The sequence below is a fragment of the Patella vulgata genome, chromosome 6, assembly GCF_932274485.2.
Source record: "Patella vulgata chromosome 6, xgPatVulg1.2, whole genome shotgun sequence".
Taxonomy (NCBI): domain Eukaryota; kingdom Metazoa; phylum Mollusca; class Gastropoda; family Patellidae; genus Patella; species Patella vulgata.
Window position 1 is genome coordinate 55,686,122 of NC_065884.2, and position 17,335 is coordinate 55,703,456.

At 35.5% G+C, this 17,335-nt stretch overlaps 1 protein-coding gene across 1 annotated transcript in view; it reads left to right on the forward strand.

Moving 5' to 3' along the window:
• The window catches only part of LOC130013146 (xanthine dehydrogenase-like), a 52,004-nt gene that overhangs the window by 12,723 nt on the left and 21,946 nt on the right, over positions 1–17,335 (forward strand). Inside the window, exons 2-5 of the mRNA XM_056101756.1 lie at positions 13,098–13,214; positions 14,015–14,072; positions 14,938–15,034; positions 15,799–15,907. Coding sequence (XP_055957731.1) covers positions 13,164–13,214; positions 14,015–14,072; positions 14,938–15,034; positions 15,799–15,907 — 315 coding nt within the window. The 5' untranslated portion in view covers positions 13,098–13,163. The remainder of the gene's footprint in view (positions 1–13,097; positions 13,215–14,014; positions 14,073–14,937; positions 15,035–15,798; positions 15,908–17,335) is intronic.

The window sequence follows — 17,335 nt, forward strand, 5'->3', positions numbered from 1 at the left end:
CAATGTAAATCATAAATAAACAAGATTATGGACATGTTAACGATTGTATACAGAGTCAGTTAAAAGCCTGTTTTAATAAATGTGTTTTAAGTTGTTTTTTAAAAAGAATATAGAGATGTACAGCATCTTAAACTAAATGGTAGATTATTCCATAAAACAGGTGCTTGGTAACTAAAAGAGCGCTGACCATAAAAGACTAGTTGAACAGTTTTGGGCTTTAAAAGTAGTTTATCTGATGTACGTAATGTTCGGCCAGGTGTATAAAGTTCTAAAAGTTCTGAGAGGTAAACAGGAGCTAAATTATTTAAAGCGAGAATTTCAAATTTTCTAAGAAAGTCAAAACATAATTATTTCTATGTCTTTTGCTCAATAGGTTATCAACTCACTATTATACGATCATGGGCATTATTTCCCACCCTTAAAAATCTATGACACAGGAAATAACAACACAATTACCTCCCCTGTTTTGCTATTGACAACATGGGGAAGCCATTTTCAAACGTTGGAATTTGAAGATAAAAAAGATATTTTTGCCAATTTCTCAGCTGGCAATAGCGAATTATAGGATTAATAGGATTATTCTTTAACAAGGTAGGATTCTTTATGGATACCATCTATTTTAAGGCTTTAAATACATTTTAAAAATATTTTAAAAATATAACTTGAAAATTTGAAATTGCAACTTTAAACATTTAAAAGTAAGTAATAAAATCTTAAAATCAATTCGATATTTCACAGGTAACCAGTGTAAATTATATAAAAAAGGAGTTATGTGGTCATATTTCTTAGTTAAAGTAAAAAGTCTAGCCGCAGTATTCTGTACTTTTTGTAATTTATCTATAAGCTTTAAAGGTAAACCAACTAAAAGTGAATTAAAGTTATCTAATCGAGAATATTACGAGCAGAATAAGATGAAAATATATCACAATTACCAATTACAACAGGGGGGTTATCATGTGCAGATTTACTTAATTGATGCCTTGAGCCTAATAACAAATATTCGGTTTTATCATCATTCAATTTTAAAAAGTGCTTTGATATCCATTTTCTAATTTCAGTAATATGTTGCAATTTTGATAAATTGAAAGAAGATGGACAATTAGGTGTAAATGAAATATATAAATGAGTATCATCGGCATACAAATGAAAGCTGAGACCATATTTTCTGACAATATCGCCTAATAGTGACGTATAGGGGGTAAATAAAATCGGACCAAGAACAGAACCTTGGGGAACCCCAGATGACAAAACAGATTCAGACGACGATTTGCAATTAACTAAAATACACTGTTTTCTACCCACAAGATAGCTTTCTAAAAGATTTAATGCAGAGCCATAAATACCGAATTTAAATTGAAGTCTACGTAGAAGAATGGAAAGGTCCACCGTGTCGAAAGCAGCAGATAAATCTAATAAAATTAAAAATGTACATTTTCTATTATCAATTTCCATTAAAATATCATTTGAAATCCGGGTTAAAGCTGTTTCGGTAGTGTGAAATTGTTTATAAGCACTTTAAAATGGTTCATACAAACAGTTATCATCTAGATGGGCCTTTATCTGAGAAGCAATACATTTCTCCAATATTTTAGAAATAAAACTGAAGTTAGAGACAGGCCTGTAATTTTTAAAAAACATTAGGATCCAGTGTAGCAGTGTAGACTTTTTAATTAAAGAGGTAACATGAGCTCGTTAGAAAACGTTGGGAATAGTAGCGGATGATATACAAGAATTAATAATATTGGTAAAAACTGGAATAACTTCGTCTAGACAGTCCTTAAGAACAGAAGTCGGAACAGGATCTAATGGACAAGATTTAGGAGCAGACGATTTAATTAGCTTTAAAACAAAAGATTCACTAACCAAGTTAAAATTTTCTAAATAAACAGAATTTTCTAACTTATCAAAATCATGAGCGTTAAAGTCAATAGTTTTATTTAAATCATCAAGTTCAGTTCGTATTTTCTGTATTTTTATTTGAAAGAAATCAGAGAATAAATTTGCAAGTTCAGTGTCATTATCATTGTCTGGGAGAATAGTACGCTCAGCATTATGGTCCAAAAGGGAATTCACAACTTTATACAGGTCTTTTTGCCTGTTTTCGCCATTTTCTATTTTATCAGAGTAAAATTTAATTTTAGCGTCTTCAATTAATTTATTCACATTGTTTTTTAAAGATTTATAAATCTGATTTCAGCCTTATTACGGTCCCTTTTGGCTTCTAAAATAGAATCATTAAACCACTGCGTATTGGGACGAATGGTAAATGTTTTCGTTTGAAGAGGAACAAGCGAGTCCAAAATTTCAGCAAGCTTTAAGTGATATTGGGTTGCCTTCTCTTGTATATCTTGAATACGTTGAATGCCATTGAAATTCGAGTTCACTATTTCCGCTTTAAATTTATTAATGTCAAGTGATTTAAACCTTCGATACGTTAATGTCTTTCTTGTTGGTTGTGGTTTCTGGATCATAAGATTAAAAGTTGACGGGAAATGATCAGATATTAATTTGTCCGAGACAGAGAGATTATCCAGTTTAATATCACGTGGATTAGTTGGTTAGTAGGTTAATATTTTTATTTTTATTTTTGTTATTATGAGCTTGCTATTAATAGTAATATTTACGTGCAGACTATAATTTCATTTATCGGGGTACAAGATCTAGGTTTTATGTATATCTATATAGATAAGTTAATATGTGAACTACTATAATATTTAACCGAATTGTTGCCCCATTGATAAATCTTAATCAACCGACAATCAAAATTTGCTTCCTCTTAAGATTTCAAATCCACCAGCAATGTTATTTTACCTTCGTGTTGTTTTTTTTTTTATAAAACTGTTTTGTGGTTTATTTCGCTGTTTGTTATTCCATCACTTATAGAATTCGTAGATGACAAAACATAAATACATCACCCAGTAAACAATGAATTAACAAGCTGTAACACCTAATCATAATCATATCAAAAACTACGGATAAGTACGGACGCCATTCGTTGATACGACCACAAAGCCAGTGGTGCAACCAATACCGTGTGGACGACTCAACCGACGTATTGTGATATTTGTGGACGACTAAATTAAACTTTTCCGCGAGGACGAGTATGCGTATTGACGAGTTGATCTGTATTGATTTTTTCTGTCAGTAATAAAGGTGCGTCACTCGGCGCATAGTTACGAATTTAAAAATGATGCGGGGTCACACAAGGAAATAACCTAAGTCCACCTCTATTTAATATATTCACAGATAATTTGCAATCTAACTGACAGATTATGCCTTGGAGATAAACCCACATCAGCTCTATTGTATGCAGATTATATTAGTGTATTATCCCTTGATATTGTTAGCTAATATTGTAAACATTTCACCCTTTGATTTGGTTAGTTCATATTGTAAACATTTCAAGCCCTTGATATCGTTAACTCATATTGTAAACATGTCATCCCTTGATATTGTTTGCTCATATTAGAAATATAAATATCTTGATATGGTCTAGTTCTCGTATATAATTTTATTAATATGCCATTAAAACCATAATTTACGATTATAAAAGCTTTTTATCTTTTTCATGTATCACCTCACACATTACATTATTTGAACTATTTCATTCATTCATTAGTCAATCCAATAACACTGTATAATGCATGCATGTGGGGGTGAGTGTGTGTGTGTGTGTGTGTGAGAGAGAGAGAGAGAGAGAGAGAGAGAGAGAGAGAGAGATGTGGTTTTACATCCACTCGACACAAATTAGGTCATTTGGAGACTAACACATGGTTCAATTTTATTTCAATAATTCGCTTGCGCGTAGGGGTCTTTAGCAGAGGGAGGAAACCGGAGGACCCGGAGAAAACCCACGAGGTTGGACAGGCAACCCTACTCCTTATCACGTACAACCGGGAATCGAAACCACGCCAGTTGACTCAATGACAGACCGTATGATACAGCGCGCACGTGCTAACCATTCGGCCATCCAACCCCGCGATGCATGTGATGCTTGGGTGATATTTTTTTACCACAAATAAAAACATATAAAATTGGAAAGCTACATTTCAATGTGTGTAAGTATTTTGAAGGTTTACAATAAGGCTACTAACTTAAAGGAGCTAAATCGCTACTTCAAATCATGAAATGGATAATCGAGACTATTTTTTTTATCCTACCGACTTTAGTAATGATGATCGAGGCTAAACCGAAAATTTAATCGCGAAAATCTCGGTTCATAGTGGATCAATTTAACTGAAATTTTCAGCAAATTCCCTTTACAGTATCTAGTTTTTAACTATTATAGTGAGAATTGCCAGCTCTTTATCTAATCTCCCATAATGTATCTTTAAGTAAGAGACTTGGCTACTTTAAATGTTCTTGTCGAACTCGGCAGATTTCCCTTCTTTTTGGCTGTGAAATATAGAATAGTTAAGACATGGATAGAATAAGAAGTTATATGTTATAATCCATTAATATTAGTATATAGGTGTTGCCAAGAGATGAAAACTAAATGACTCAGTTAAATCCATATTATATTACAGGAAACTGTCACAATAACGAAATCAAATAAAAACATGCTCTTTATACATAGAAGGAGTGTCGAAAGTAAATTAATTATTGTGATTATGCTTCAGAAATCAATTTCCATTAAAAATACATTATGTAAGATTATTATCCATCTCTATCACATGCCCTTTTCTGGCTTCAAATGTTATCTAAATTATTATTTCTTACGGGAGATGAATTTATATAAGCCCCGGCTTATTTTCAGATCCCATAATTATATATTGTACTTTATAATATGCAAATTGCAAATATTTATTGAATACATGGTGGTAGAAAAAAAAACATGCTATTTAAACATCTATTAAATGGCTTTAATTTTAAGTAGAATAGAACACAGTAGACTTTTAAGCGCTTTACGATAAATAGATAACGGAGACAGTCTCGATTGTCAAGTACCGAAGATATGATAAACAATCTACGCTACATTTTGTCAAAAGAAAGTAATTTGACTGAAATTTTCAATTTATTCATTTTTCATTCTATCAGTATAGTGTGAATATGCTTACCGTGGCATATCTTTTGATAATAAATGTATCATAGTATTTCTGGTGAAGGTGAATAATGTTCTCTTGTGTCTCGTCATTAATAAACAAGTCTTCTTGGAGTCCCCCATCAGTAGTTATAACACCCTGAACAATCTGTGGGTCTACGTCTTCCGTATATAGACTATATTCATTAGGAATCTGAAAATTACGATATAAAACAAAACACATAGTTCAATCATTTACATTATTAAAAAAACGTACCCTTTTCTAGTGCCAGGAGAACTTCATTTGTTTAGATTTTATTTAACATCCCAAAAATAACATAGTTTCTGCAATGCGCATCCCAGACTAATCATTTTGACTTTATTTAAAGGAGCTAAATCGCTAATATTTGGGACCTAGAAATTGACCCAAATGGGTCGCAACGCATATTATAATGTAATCTGATTGTATATAAACTGATTTACATTCAATTGTTTCCGTTTTGACTCTCAATTTCAAATCAGTTATGTCCAGCGAAATACGGCCTGTGTCTCAACCCTATAGCAATTTCTAGCGTCTGGTTATTCCAGTCTATTGAGCAGGCTCTCTAGTTGGATGTCTAGCCTCGTTCTTTCTGGTCACTTGTTGCAAATGACGCTAAAACGCACTATGGTACACGATTCGTGTACCAATGGTTAAATGTTTATTTTGTCTTAAATATTGGATATCAGAAGCCTGTCTTTTCCTGGTAAGATCAAAACATCAATTTTGATTTAAATTGACAAATAATTGGTATTTTCAACGTGTATGACTTTGGATGGTATTGAGTTAGAGACTTAGCTACTTTAAGACGTGGGCTGTAACCTTATTAAGGGAGCTGTCAGTCACAATTTATAAACAAAGGGATTAACCATGGTGGGGGTCTTGGGCCTGGAGCATGTGGGGTCCCCAACCTAACACAAGTGACTAGAACTTAGGCAGTATTATTCCACACATATGAATGTAACTGCATCAAACCTAATTTAAAGGAGCTAAATCGCTAATATTTGAGACCTAGAAATTTGACACAAATGGTTCGCAACGAATATAATAATGTAATATGAATGTATATAAACTGATTTACATTCAATAGATTCTGTTTTTACTCTAATTTCTTATCAGTTATGTTCGGCGAAACGCGCCAGAAGTCTTAATGGAATAACAATCTCTGGCGTCTGGTTATTCCAGTCTACCCCGATGGTATTTATTGCGCATGCTCTCCGGATAAGAATATGGCATCAACGTTTGACATGACTTGTTGAATATGCCTAGCCTCGTTTTTCTAGCCCCTTTATACAAATGGCGCTGAAACGCATTATGGTACACGATTCGTGTACCAATGGTAAAGTGTTTATTCTGTCTTAAATGTTGGATATTAGAAGCCCATCTTTTCCCGATCAGATCAGAACATCAATGTTGATTTAAATTGGCAAATAATTCGCGTTTTGAATGTCGAAGATTTTGGATGATATTGAGTTAGAGACTTAGCTACTTTAAAGTCGGTCAAAATAACGGGGAAACCTTGATACCCGCGATGGCCTAACGCTACGACATAGTAACCGACCAGAGTCGAACATTGTAAGAACCATGCGATAATACGAGATTCAGTCAAGAAATCAGACTATTTCATTTCACGTGATCATATGTATGCACGAAAAAATTATTCAGCTTACTAAGTCAATCTAAGCCAATATTATGGCGCCAATGATCAATGGCGGAACACTCTTCTTTGAAAATTAGATAGAGGGCCCCGGGCCTCTGAAGGCCCTATCATAGCCATTAGCAGATGGAGTCCTCGGTCAGACCATGTTCACATCGCTTTATGCGCAACTGAGATTTTTCGTGGTGGACCCTGATGTGAGAACCCACCGTGCCCTGTGTTTAATTCAGCGCTGGATGTACCTTCTTTTCGATTCAAATAATTCCTTACCGTGTATTCGCAATTTGATTAAAACACAGATCTATATTTCGTTTCGTTTTTTTATACTTTCGATGACCTACACTACATGAAGATCTGACCAGTTGTAGCGATAGGTCGCGTCAGAGGTCATACGAGCAGCTTTTGACCTTATGACATCAGACATTTGATTAACCAATCAGCATTGATGTTATTACTGGATTACCCACAGTTCCGTGGATAACCCGAAAATTTAATTAGGATTCGATATTTGTAATAAATAGTAAGCGATTAAAGACAACATCGTCTTATTTATACAATGAATTCTCATTTGACTTCCAAGAGAGGTAAGTCGCGTGACGTAAACATGACCTGGTTTGATCGAATTTTTATAGCAGGGCATTCCTTTGCAATTACAATGTTTGAGAAGGATTTGAAGCAAAATTATGACAAATTAATTAGTTTGAATATTTTTTTAGTCCATATATACCATTAAATCACCCAGTTTCTACGCGGGAATGTATCTTTAAATATATTCAAATGAACACATCCCGTGATTAACTGAGAGCAGTACTCTAATTAGGACTGTTCCAATGGGGATTGTGTTAATTATTAGTCCTCTACTTCACTGTCTAAGATATGGGTGTCTAAGATATGGCTGTGTAACTTTTGGGAGATAACCCCTCAAATGAACAGTGTCAATTCCATTTGAACAAATCTTTGCCATTCGTAAACTGTAATTTAGTGTGACGTTTGGAAAAGGTAATCGATATCTTTATTATCAGAGAATTTATTATTGAAATAGGCGGAGAGAGAGAGAGAGAGAGAGAGAGAGAGGTGGTGTTAACGTACACTCGACACGAACCAAGTCATTTCGGGACTAACATATGGTTCAATCTTATCCAATAATTCGCTTGCGCGTAGCTTTAGCAGTGAGAGGAAACCGGGGGACCCGGAGAAAACCAACAGGATTTGACAGGTGACCCTACTCCTTGTCACGTAAAAGCGGGGGATCGAAACCACACCATTTTATGATAGACTGTCTGATCCAAGGCGCACGCGTTAACCAATCGGCCACCCAATCCCCAGCAATAGGCGGCCCATATCCTTTAACAATAACATGTTAATAAAACAAATGAAACAAAACACAACAAACAATCACAAACTTAATCTAATCTTACCTTTTCACAGAAACCGGATGTCAATAGTGCTACAAGGAAAACAAAAACGCCAATAGAATTACCAGAAGCAATAACTAATATGCGTGTGCTGTCCATTATATTAAACTGACAGTACTAAAGCATCACGCAGAGGACTGATCGGTAATGACTCCTTTGTATGAAATCCTAATGAAAACATGCGTTGTTAGTCTTTATAAATTGACAGAAGTACAAAACTTTGATTAATAACTTCCTAAACGATTTGTAAATATATTGGGAATGGCGTGACGGACCGTTATGTCACGAATAAATATCTAACATGATGAATTGGTAAATTGTTATAAAAAGCAAACAATACTTTTTTTTAATAATTTTTGTTAGTGGGATTAATACGTTGCCTTGGGGTATCGGTCCTTATCTCCAAGTACAGAAGAGTATAAAATAGCAAATGCTGTTCGTACTTTCTCGTCGATCAGGGATGTATTCAAGTACAATAAAATATAAGATATTTTGTTTTCTAAACACGGAAAATGCGAAAGTTTAATTTGTTTAATGTTACACGCAATAAATAGGCTGATGCTAATCTTTATTTGCTGTAAAGTTTACGTGAATAGATAAAGCCAGTGCTTTAGCGCCTTTAAAATGGAAATAAAATGGAGTTTAACGTTCTACTGTTCTGCCCATCTGCGTCAATGAAGACGTGCATAAAGTGTACTATGGGGAAAATTTTTCCCGGACAGAGGCGCTACGATTTACTCTTTATTTCGAATTCCAACTGTCAAGGGTTCATTTACGGGCACGTCAGAGTGTACACCCGACCTCAGTTTTTCGTCCCATCCGAACGTCCTACATTACAGACAAGCGGGAACCACGCTGCAACTTTCTCGGCCATCGCCGGGATCTAACACATCCACTTTAGCGAGTCAATGTCCTACTCATTCATCTTTTAGCCAGTAAGTATTTAATAAGAATAAAAATTACAATTTCATATTAAAGATGCATTATGTAAGACTTTTCTTGCTCTAGTTCAAAAATGGATAATGAGAAATGAATAGGCCAACTTTCTTTATTCTTAGCAACGTTATGAGTATTTGAAATTTTGACAATGTATTCTCGGTTGGTAGGAACGATTGCTACAATAATAAACAAAGTCGCGATTATCCATTGTATCGTTAAAATATTAAATGGTGAGAGGGTTCTAATCCAAGCAATATATTATTAAGCCGATGAGCTAGAGAGTTGATTATGGGCCTGTCATGTGAATGAATGCCTTAATAGTATTTAAAGCTAGTACAAAGACCTGCAATAAGCAGATTTAGCTCCTGCGTTATGCGTCTGTAATGAAGAGAATGTGTTTCTGTACAAAAACACAACCCCGTGAATTCTTTGAGAAGTTTCATCGGATGTTGTAGAGAGCCTACCAAAAGATAACCAGCAAACGCTTGCTTCCTCTTTTAATTGGTATTGCCCAAATTCCAATTCTTTCCCCGAAGACTATTTTGTATCGTTCCCACTTCAACATTCAACAGCAGCACAAATATATCTCGACGGAACAGCGTACATTTTAAAATGTAAGATGTTCTTTAGTACCTCCCACACTGCAATTTTTTTTTATTAAAGTATTTTTAAAACATACGTCTTAACCGCCTAACGTCATGACGTTTCTTTTGCAATAAAATATATTTTAATGTTAATCGTATATCAAATACGTTCTTTTAAGTCAAGTTACCGAGTGATCAAAATTCTGGAGTGCCCAAGGATATATTCTATAATGTTACCGTTCAGTGCGTAGCTTAAAGATGGGTTCCCAGAAAAGTATTTGTCGGGTGGTTATTTCCAATAAAAGTATGGTAATTTTGGTATATATGTCGGGTGGTCCGAGACAGAGTGCCGAACAAGGGACAACGTAGAGTCGTTCGTAAGTGACGAAGAGCCGAGTCTCGTGTACTCATTGGCGTGCACCTAAAAGGACCCATGACAATTGGAATAGGCCATTGCGCCGTGGACCGGACAAAATTTCCCTCAGCACATTGCATGGCATATGTCAGTTTTCATTTGCAGTTAGATATTGCTAAAAATTAATATTAAGACTAGAGCAAAACTATGATCCACTCTTCTTCAATAAATCGATTTATTGTAGGTAATCATTCCAAATCTATACGGATCCTCAAAACATAGTTTTAATATAGATGACGTTGCTATGGTTGATTCAACAAAAGATTTGAAGACTAGTTAAAATTATATTTTAAATTCATTTATCTGGTTTTATTATATATAATAATGTAAAAGTATTGGACACCACCATTGCCCTTTAAATCTATGAGATAATATCTGTGAGTAATTGTAGAAGGTTGTTAATATGTTTTCGTAAGTTAAGGGCGGTAACTATGTGAGTAATTGCCAGAAATTGTTTTAATTTATTTCCGTCTTTCTTTTAGACGATTGAATCTATATTAGAATTTCAAAAGATTCGATGAGAATTGCGACCTGTAGAATGACAACAAAACGACCTCACCATAACCCATGGTGCTGGTTGATATATGATAAAGGATATGTTGATTTTAACTTATAACATTTTATATTAGCATAAAAATACAATCAGACTTCATCGAATGCATTTACAATTTGGTCTTCCAATGACAACACCGAGTCTCTTTCGAGTCTGACTTAAAATCCCGCAAACCCCAAACTCCACTGTCCTGACGGTTAAGAGAGAGAGAGAGAAATGGGGTTTAACGTCCACTCAAACAAACTAGTTCATTTCGGGACCGACATATGGTCTAATTTTATTTCAATAATTCGCTTGTGCGCCGGGGTCTTTAGCAGTTGGGGGAAACCGGAGGACCCGGAGAAAACCCATGAGGTTGGACAGGCGACCCAATGACAGGCCGTATGAAACAGCACGCACGCTGACGGTTAAGTGTAAATGTGATAAGAATCCTATAAATAGGACAGATAAATAATAAGTCCATTTACATCGCGCTAATTCCACATATAGTCGTGCTCATAATCACTCTCGCAAATATTTTTCAAATAAGTATGTTTTCAATTTGGATTTAAAGGAGTCTAATAATGGACTGGATCGAAGATTTTCAGGTAGCGAGTTCCACATATTGGCAGCAACAACACTAAATGAGCGAGCTCCAAAGGAGCTTAGTTTATATTTTGGGACGACAAGGTTGTTCTTAGTACTTGATCTTAGATTTTCCGATGGCATGTAAGGTACCACCAGTTCTTTCAGATAAGATGGCATTTCACAGTATATGCATTGATATGTGAGAGACATCAATTTAAAGTCAATTCGTGTTTAGCCAGTGAAGTGACCTAAGTGCAGGGGTGATACGGTCTCTCAAAGGAGTTCGTGTTACGATCCGCGCTGCCCTGTTTTCAATGAGCTGCAGTTTATAAATTGACGTTTTATTAATTCCGGCAAGTAAACTATTGCAGTAGTCCAAACGGGAAAATACAAGGGAACGGGCTAGTGTAGCCGTGACAGAAGGAGTAATTAGATTTCGGATGGAACCAATATTGCGGACATGGAACACACATTTTGAACGAAATAAATGAGGTATAGGAATTACAAATGAATGACAAATAAATTAGTAAGGACAATAAAATGATAATATTGTAAATAGTATTATGACCAAGAGATGTTCCTAATGTTCTCCCCACCCCCTCCACCCCACAAAAAAAGGAGAAAAGAGGAACAGTAGGACGTTATTCTCACTCGTGTAGTAATACGTGAGAACGTGCTCTTATCTTGTCTTGGCCGATGTGACGCAACCCTTGGGTTATTTGTCACTAGTTCTCACAATGTTTACCTAATAATATGAAGATTTTGTTAACACATAATGTCTTTAATGTCTTCAAGAGATAATAATCATCATACAATATATATAGTAATTATACAATTATGAACATATGCAATTATGAAAGTATGCAATTGTGAAAATATGCAATTATAGGATTATAAAAATAACAGTAATTGTATAATAATTGAATTACACAATACATATAAATATGACATCATGTGTCAGTAATAACTAATTATGAAAATAATATTTCTAGAACGCTGATGCGTGATAATTAAAAAGTTTGAGATGCCTTCTCATTATTAATGATGGTTATGACGTAACCATATTACTGAACGTGAACTCTTAGGTTATTTGTTCCTCACATTCGATATGAACACGAAAGGTTATTTTATCGAATGTGAACGATCATTAATACTTCGTACAACAGTATAATTATTGATGATAATTAGCACACGGCTATTGTATCAATTATACTGCTATTTACAAGTATGTACTTTATGTATTACTATTTAAAACAAGATTTATTTAAAATGTCTAAAACCTTAAATCAGCATAATATATATTTAGCTGGACATATGCTAACAATATAAATTTACATAAAAGATATAATCAGCGTATACAATAAAAATGAAATATATTGAACATAGAATGACCTACCTAATAATTAGAAGAGGTTGTTAACACATAATGTCTTTAATGTCTTCAAGAGATATGAATTACTTGTTAGTGCACAACAAAAATATATTGTTTGTTGCACACTATGACATACGTACAGGAAAAGATTAAATGAAGGCACACTTACATACATAGCTATGTAAATAAAAATATATATATCTAGCCTGTGAGTTCGTGAGATTAACTTCATTCACAACTTTAAGAGCCATAGCGCGCTGGACGTCTTGGCCATTAGGCAAACAAATCTGACAATACAATTTACCTCCGAAGTGTCGTCGTCCCAGCCTTGAACTATTTTACAGGTTGTATGCATTTACAACGGTTTTCAGTTTAACGAACACTGGTACAAAATATGTCATTGTCGGTGTCGGAATTGTCGACAGCTGGAAAATCTAATGTTAATTTAAATTGTATAATTATCTTTCAAACTTTTTTCTTTTGTTTTCTTGGTGGACGTGATAATGCTTATCCTACTCCAGTTTATATTTTATAGGTAAATACAGTATTTATCACCAGGGAGTTAACTATAGTTTGTAATTGTTAAATACCAAGTGCTGTAATGGAAGGAAAATCAAACCAAAATCTTGTCTTCTACGTCAATGGCGAAAAGGTAAGTGGGGCAACCTGTTTATATTAGCATATTCGGACACGTATATAGCTTATACCTCTATATTCATACGTGCTCCGCCATGCTGGACCGAATTTAAAATGAATTAGATCCTAGATAAAACTGTGACCATAAATTTATATACATGTACCCTTCTTTTTCCTTCAATGCAAAGTCCATATCTAACTCATTTCATCTATATAATATTGGGACACGTATATAGCCCATATTCATACGTGTTCCGCCAGGCTGGACATAATTTAAAATGAATTAGCCACTAGATAAAGCTATGTCCATAAAATGTATATATGGACAGAATTCAAAATGAAGTAGTCCCCAGATAAAGCTGTGACCATAAAATGTATATACCTAACTCATTTCATCTTAACCAATGATTTCACATAGAAAGTAGACCTTATTGTTCAGTCGTACATCATAACAGGGCGCAAACCACCCTCGTAATTATGGTTTATATACCTGGGCCTGAGATAAACCCAAATTCGCCGGAAATTATCGAGGGAATCGCTGACTGCTGTTTACTCCCTCATTTCAGTGTACACCCACTTGTTTCATTGTGCACATGCATTCCTGACCCCCCTTTATCATGGTTATCGCCTATTTGTCTAAATTCAGCAAGATCCGATTCGATTATTACTTCTATGTCACCCGCAGGCCCATGGTAACCTTTATAAACTGCTCTGATATCGTAGCTGTTGTGGTTTTATGTTTCGTTGTTAGGCAACCTAAGATGGCTTCACTTAATATTAAATCTTATTAATAATACAATATATTATATCTTCCAGATAATTGAAAACCAACCAGACCCAAAATGCACCTTATTACAATATCTCCGAAATAAACGTATCCTTTATGAAATTCCTGTAGTTTGTATAGAAATGAGAAAAAGCGAAACGGCCCCGGATTTCACAGACTGTTGGTCGATTCAAGCATGTAAATTTAACGCATCTGTGTAATGATGTATGCTTCAAACGAATGTATTGAAATATTTGCATATGACCTCCAAAACTGCTTTATGGGGGTTATTTCCCCGAACTCTAAACAATAAGAACTATTCGGACAAGTAACGATCTTATGTATCTCTACGGTCATACTCGATTTCTCATGTGGAAATGACTATACAAATGAATTATTCGCGTTTTAATAACAACATGAAGTTGGTCTCGTCAAATTATTTAATGTTCCCCACCTCCACCCATACTCTGTATCCCCAGTGGTCTCATCCCGTTCTACTCCACTGCACCCTGATTTCATCCATGGGAGTATTCACGTATTCAAATTATCTGTCCTTTATCGTAGCTTGATTCTACGAACCAACCAAAAACAGTTTACAAACCAGTCTTAGCCCTGTTCGCTCGATTATGAGAAAGTTTGCAAGAAATTTAATATAAAAGATATAACATGCACACAAAACGATATGTTTTTATGTCAGTTTTTATGTATTTAACGATTTTTTTGATTGGTCGATAAAATTAGCACAATCATCAAGGACAGATAAGTTGATTACGTGTCTCGCCCATGGATAAACCCGGTGGTTAGTGAAGTGGAACGCAATGACACCACCGGGGATACCGAGGATGACCTCCACCAAACCGCCATGAAATTGAAGGCGAATGTATATACATGTAATGGGATTGGCGTTTGTGGATTCCGGATTTTCAGGCGTTCACGGTAATATGTATAAGATAAATACCTTAACTCGGTAAAGTAACTCTAACTGGTACTAAGTTAGTTTGTGGTGAAGGAGGGTGTGGTGCCTGTACTGTTATGATATCAAAATATGATGATAAAAACCACACAATTCGGTATCCTTTTTTTGAAAAAATAAAAATAAAAATCCAGCCAAATCTTAATTTATTAATAACATCAATAATAATATAAAAACAAATGATGAACGCAAACGATATTAAATGCGAGACAAATCAAGACACATTGTCCTATCATATAAAACATGATTTCACACCATGTCCATAACTTCTAAAATAAACACGATACACCAAATATCTACAAATCTGTATAATCATAATAAAATTCAACAACTCAAATAAACAGTTATAATCTCTCATTACCTGGTTACAATACTACTATAAAATATGTTTAGGTTTCGAATGCGCACATTGTGAATGAATCAGTTGTGGTAATTAAAAGCAATTAGACTAGAGGCTCAGTGGGGTGTGCGTGGGCAACGTATTCTACGCAACATTTTGCTATAGAAAAGTTAGGTTTGGTTTTGTGCCCACTTGATGGACCCCGCCCCCCACGCCCACCCACAATGGGCCTCTAGTTTAAATCTAGATCCCAATTGAATGATTTCAAAACTATCTTCATTATTTAAAACCCTTGTATTAAATGGCGAAACGCAACATTCATTCGCCACATGCACTAAAATAAGATATCTCATAACAACGTATAGATATACTAAATCTATCTTGAAGTATTGAACATGCCATCATTATTTAGTTCAATACATCTATCCCAAAATACAAAAAAATGTTACAATTACGAAACATTACATTTTTATCAATACTATCATTAAAAGTTACATTTTATATTTCTTATATTTGTAAAGACATTATTCAGTAAACGCGTGTTTAACACCCGTTTGTGCTGTACATGGTTTAGCTGTTACAACTACTGAAGGTATTGGTAGTCTTCGTACAAGATTACATCCAGTACAGGTACGATATACAATTATTATATACTAGTATATAATTATAGTATACTCAGCCAAATTAAAAACTTGACACTCGGGATTTTTGGGACTAGATTTTTAATATACTATTCAAAAAAAGTAGGGGATATTTGATTTGTTATTAAAGTCACCTAATGAAACTGACGAAGAAACAAATGACAAAATGAAATGAAGTTCACATTCATCGATTTATTCCAAATGATCGTTAGACTAAGTAAGGCACAGACTGACCATTATAAGGGTAAAATGATACCCGGGGTCAAACAGCAAAGTTACCACAGCATCACAACCAAGTCAGTAACGGGTAAATCCTCCTCTGTTTGCCAAACAAGCATTGGTCCGACGTGGCATACTCCTAATGAGACGTCTAAGGTCATTTTGGTCCAGATTGTCCCATTCCTGTTGCAACGCAGCAGCAAGTTCTTGGACATTGGCAGGACGTTGTTGACGTTGACGTAACCTCTTTCCAAGCATGTCCCAGACATGCTCGATGGGGGAGAGGTCGGGACTCAGTGCTGGCCAAGGTAATGTTGTGATGTTCTGTTGTTGGAGGTAACCTGTAACGATCCTGGCCCTGTGACATCTTGCGTTGTCATCCTGGAAGATGAAACGGCGGCCATGTTCTTCCAGCAACAGTGATGCCTCCCCACACCATAACAGAACCACCCCCAAATCGATCATGTCTGATGACGTTAACGTCTTGGAAGCGCTCGTTTCGACGACGCCACACCCTCCTACGTCTGTCCAAAAAAAAACCAGTGAACCTTGACTCATCTGAAAACATCACATTGCTCCAGCGTCGATTATCCCAGTGTTGACGATCCCTACACCAACGACGTCTTGCCTGAATGTGATGATCTCTCAAACAAGGGATCACGCGAGGACGTCGGGCGCGAAGGTGACCCCTATGCAGTCGATTCCGAATCGACTGGCCACTCACTCTCACACCAGTGTCTGTTTGAAGACGAGCGCTGATCTGATTTGCTGTGATGACACGATTTCTCAAGGCCAAAGTACGGATAAATCGATCCTGGGCTTGAGTTGTCGCCCTTGGTCGACCTGAGCGTGGTCTGTCCTGTACAGATTGTGTATCACGGTATCTGGACCATAGCCTGCTTATGACAGACCGAGAAACATTCATCGTCCGCGCCACAACCGCCTGTGTTGTGCCGATCTGTAGCATGCCAAGGGCACGTAACCTTTCATTTTGGGTAAGCCGACGCATATCAAAATGCGTTTGGGCGTCACATGTAACTGGAAATGTTTCTTCTGTTAGGTTCTATAGTGACTTTTTTCGTAGTCATTTGCATATTTTAGTATTATGCCCCCAAAATCAAATATCCCCTACTTTTTTTGAATAGTATATTTGGTTTAAGGCAACTATTTTAGTGTTATGTTGTGCACATACGACCTT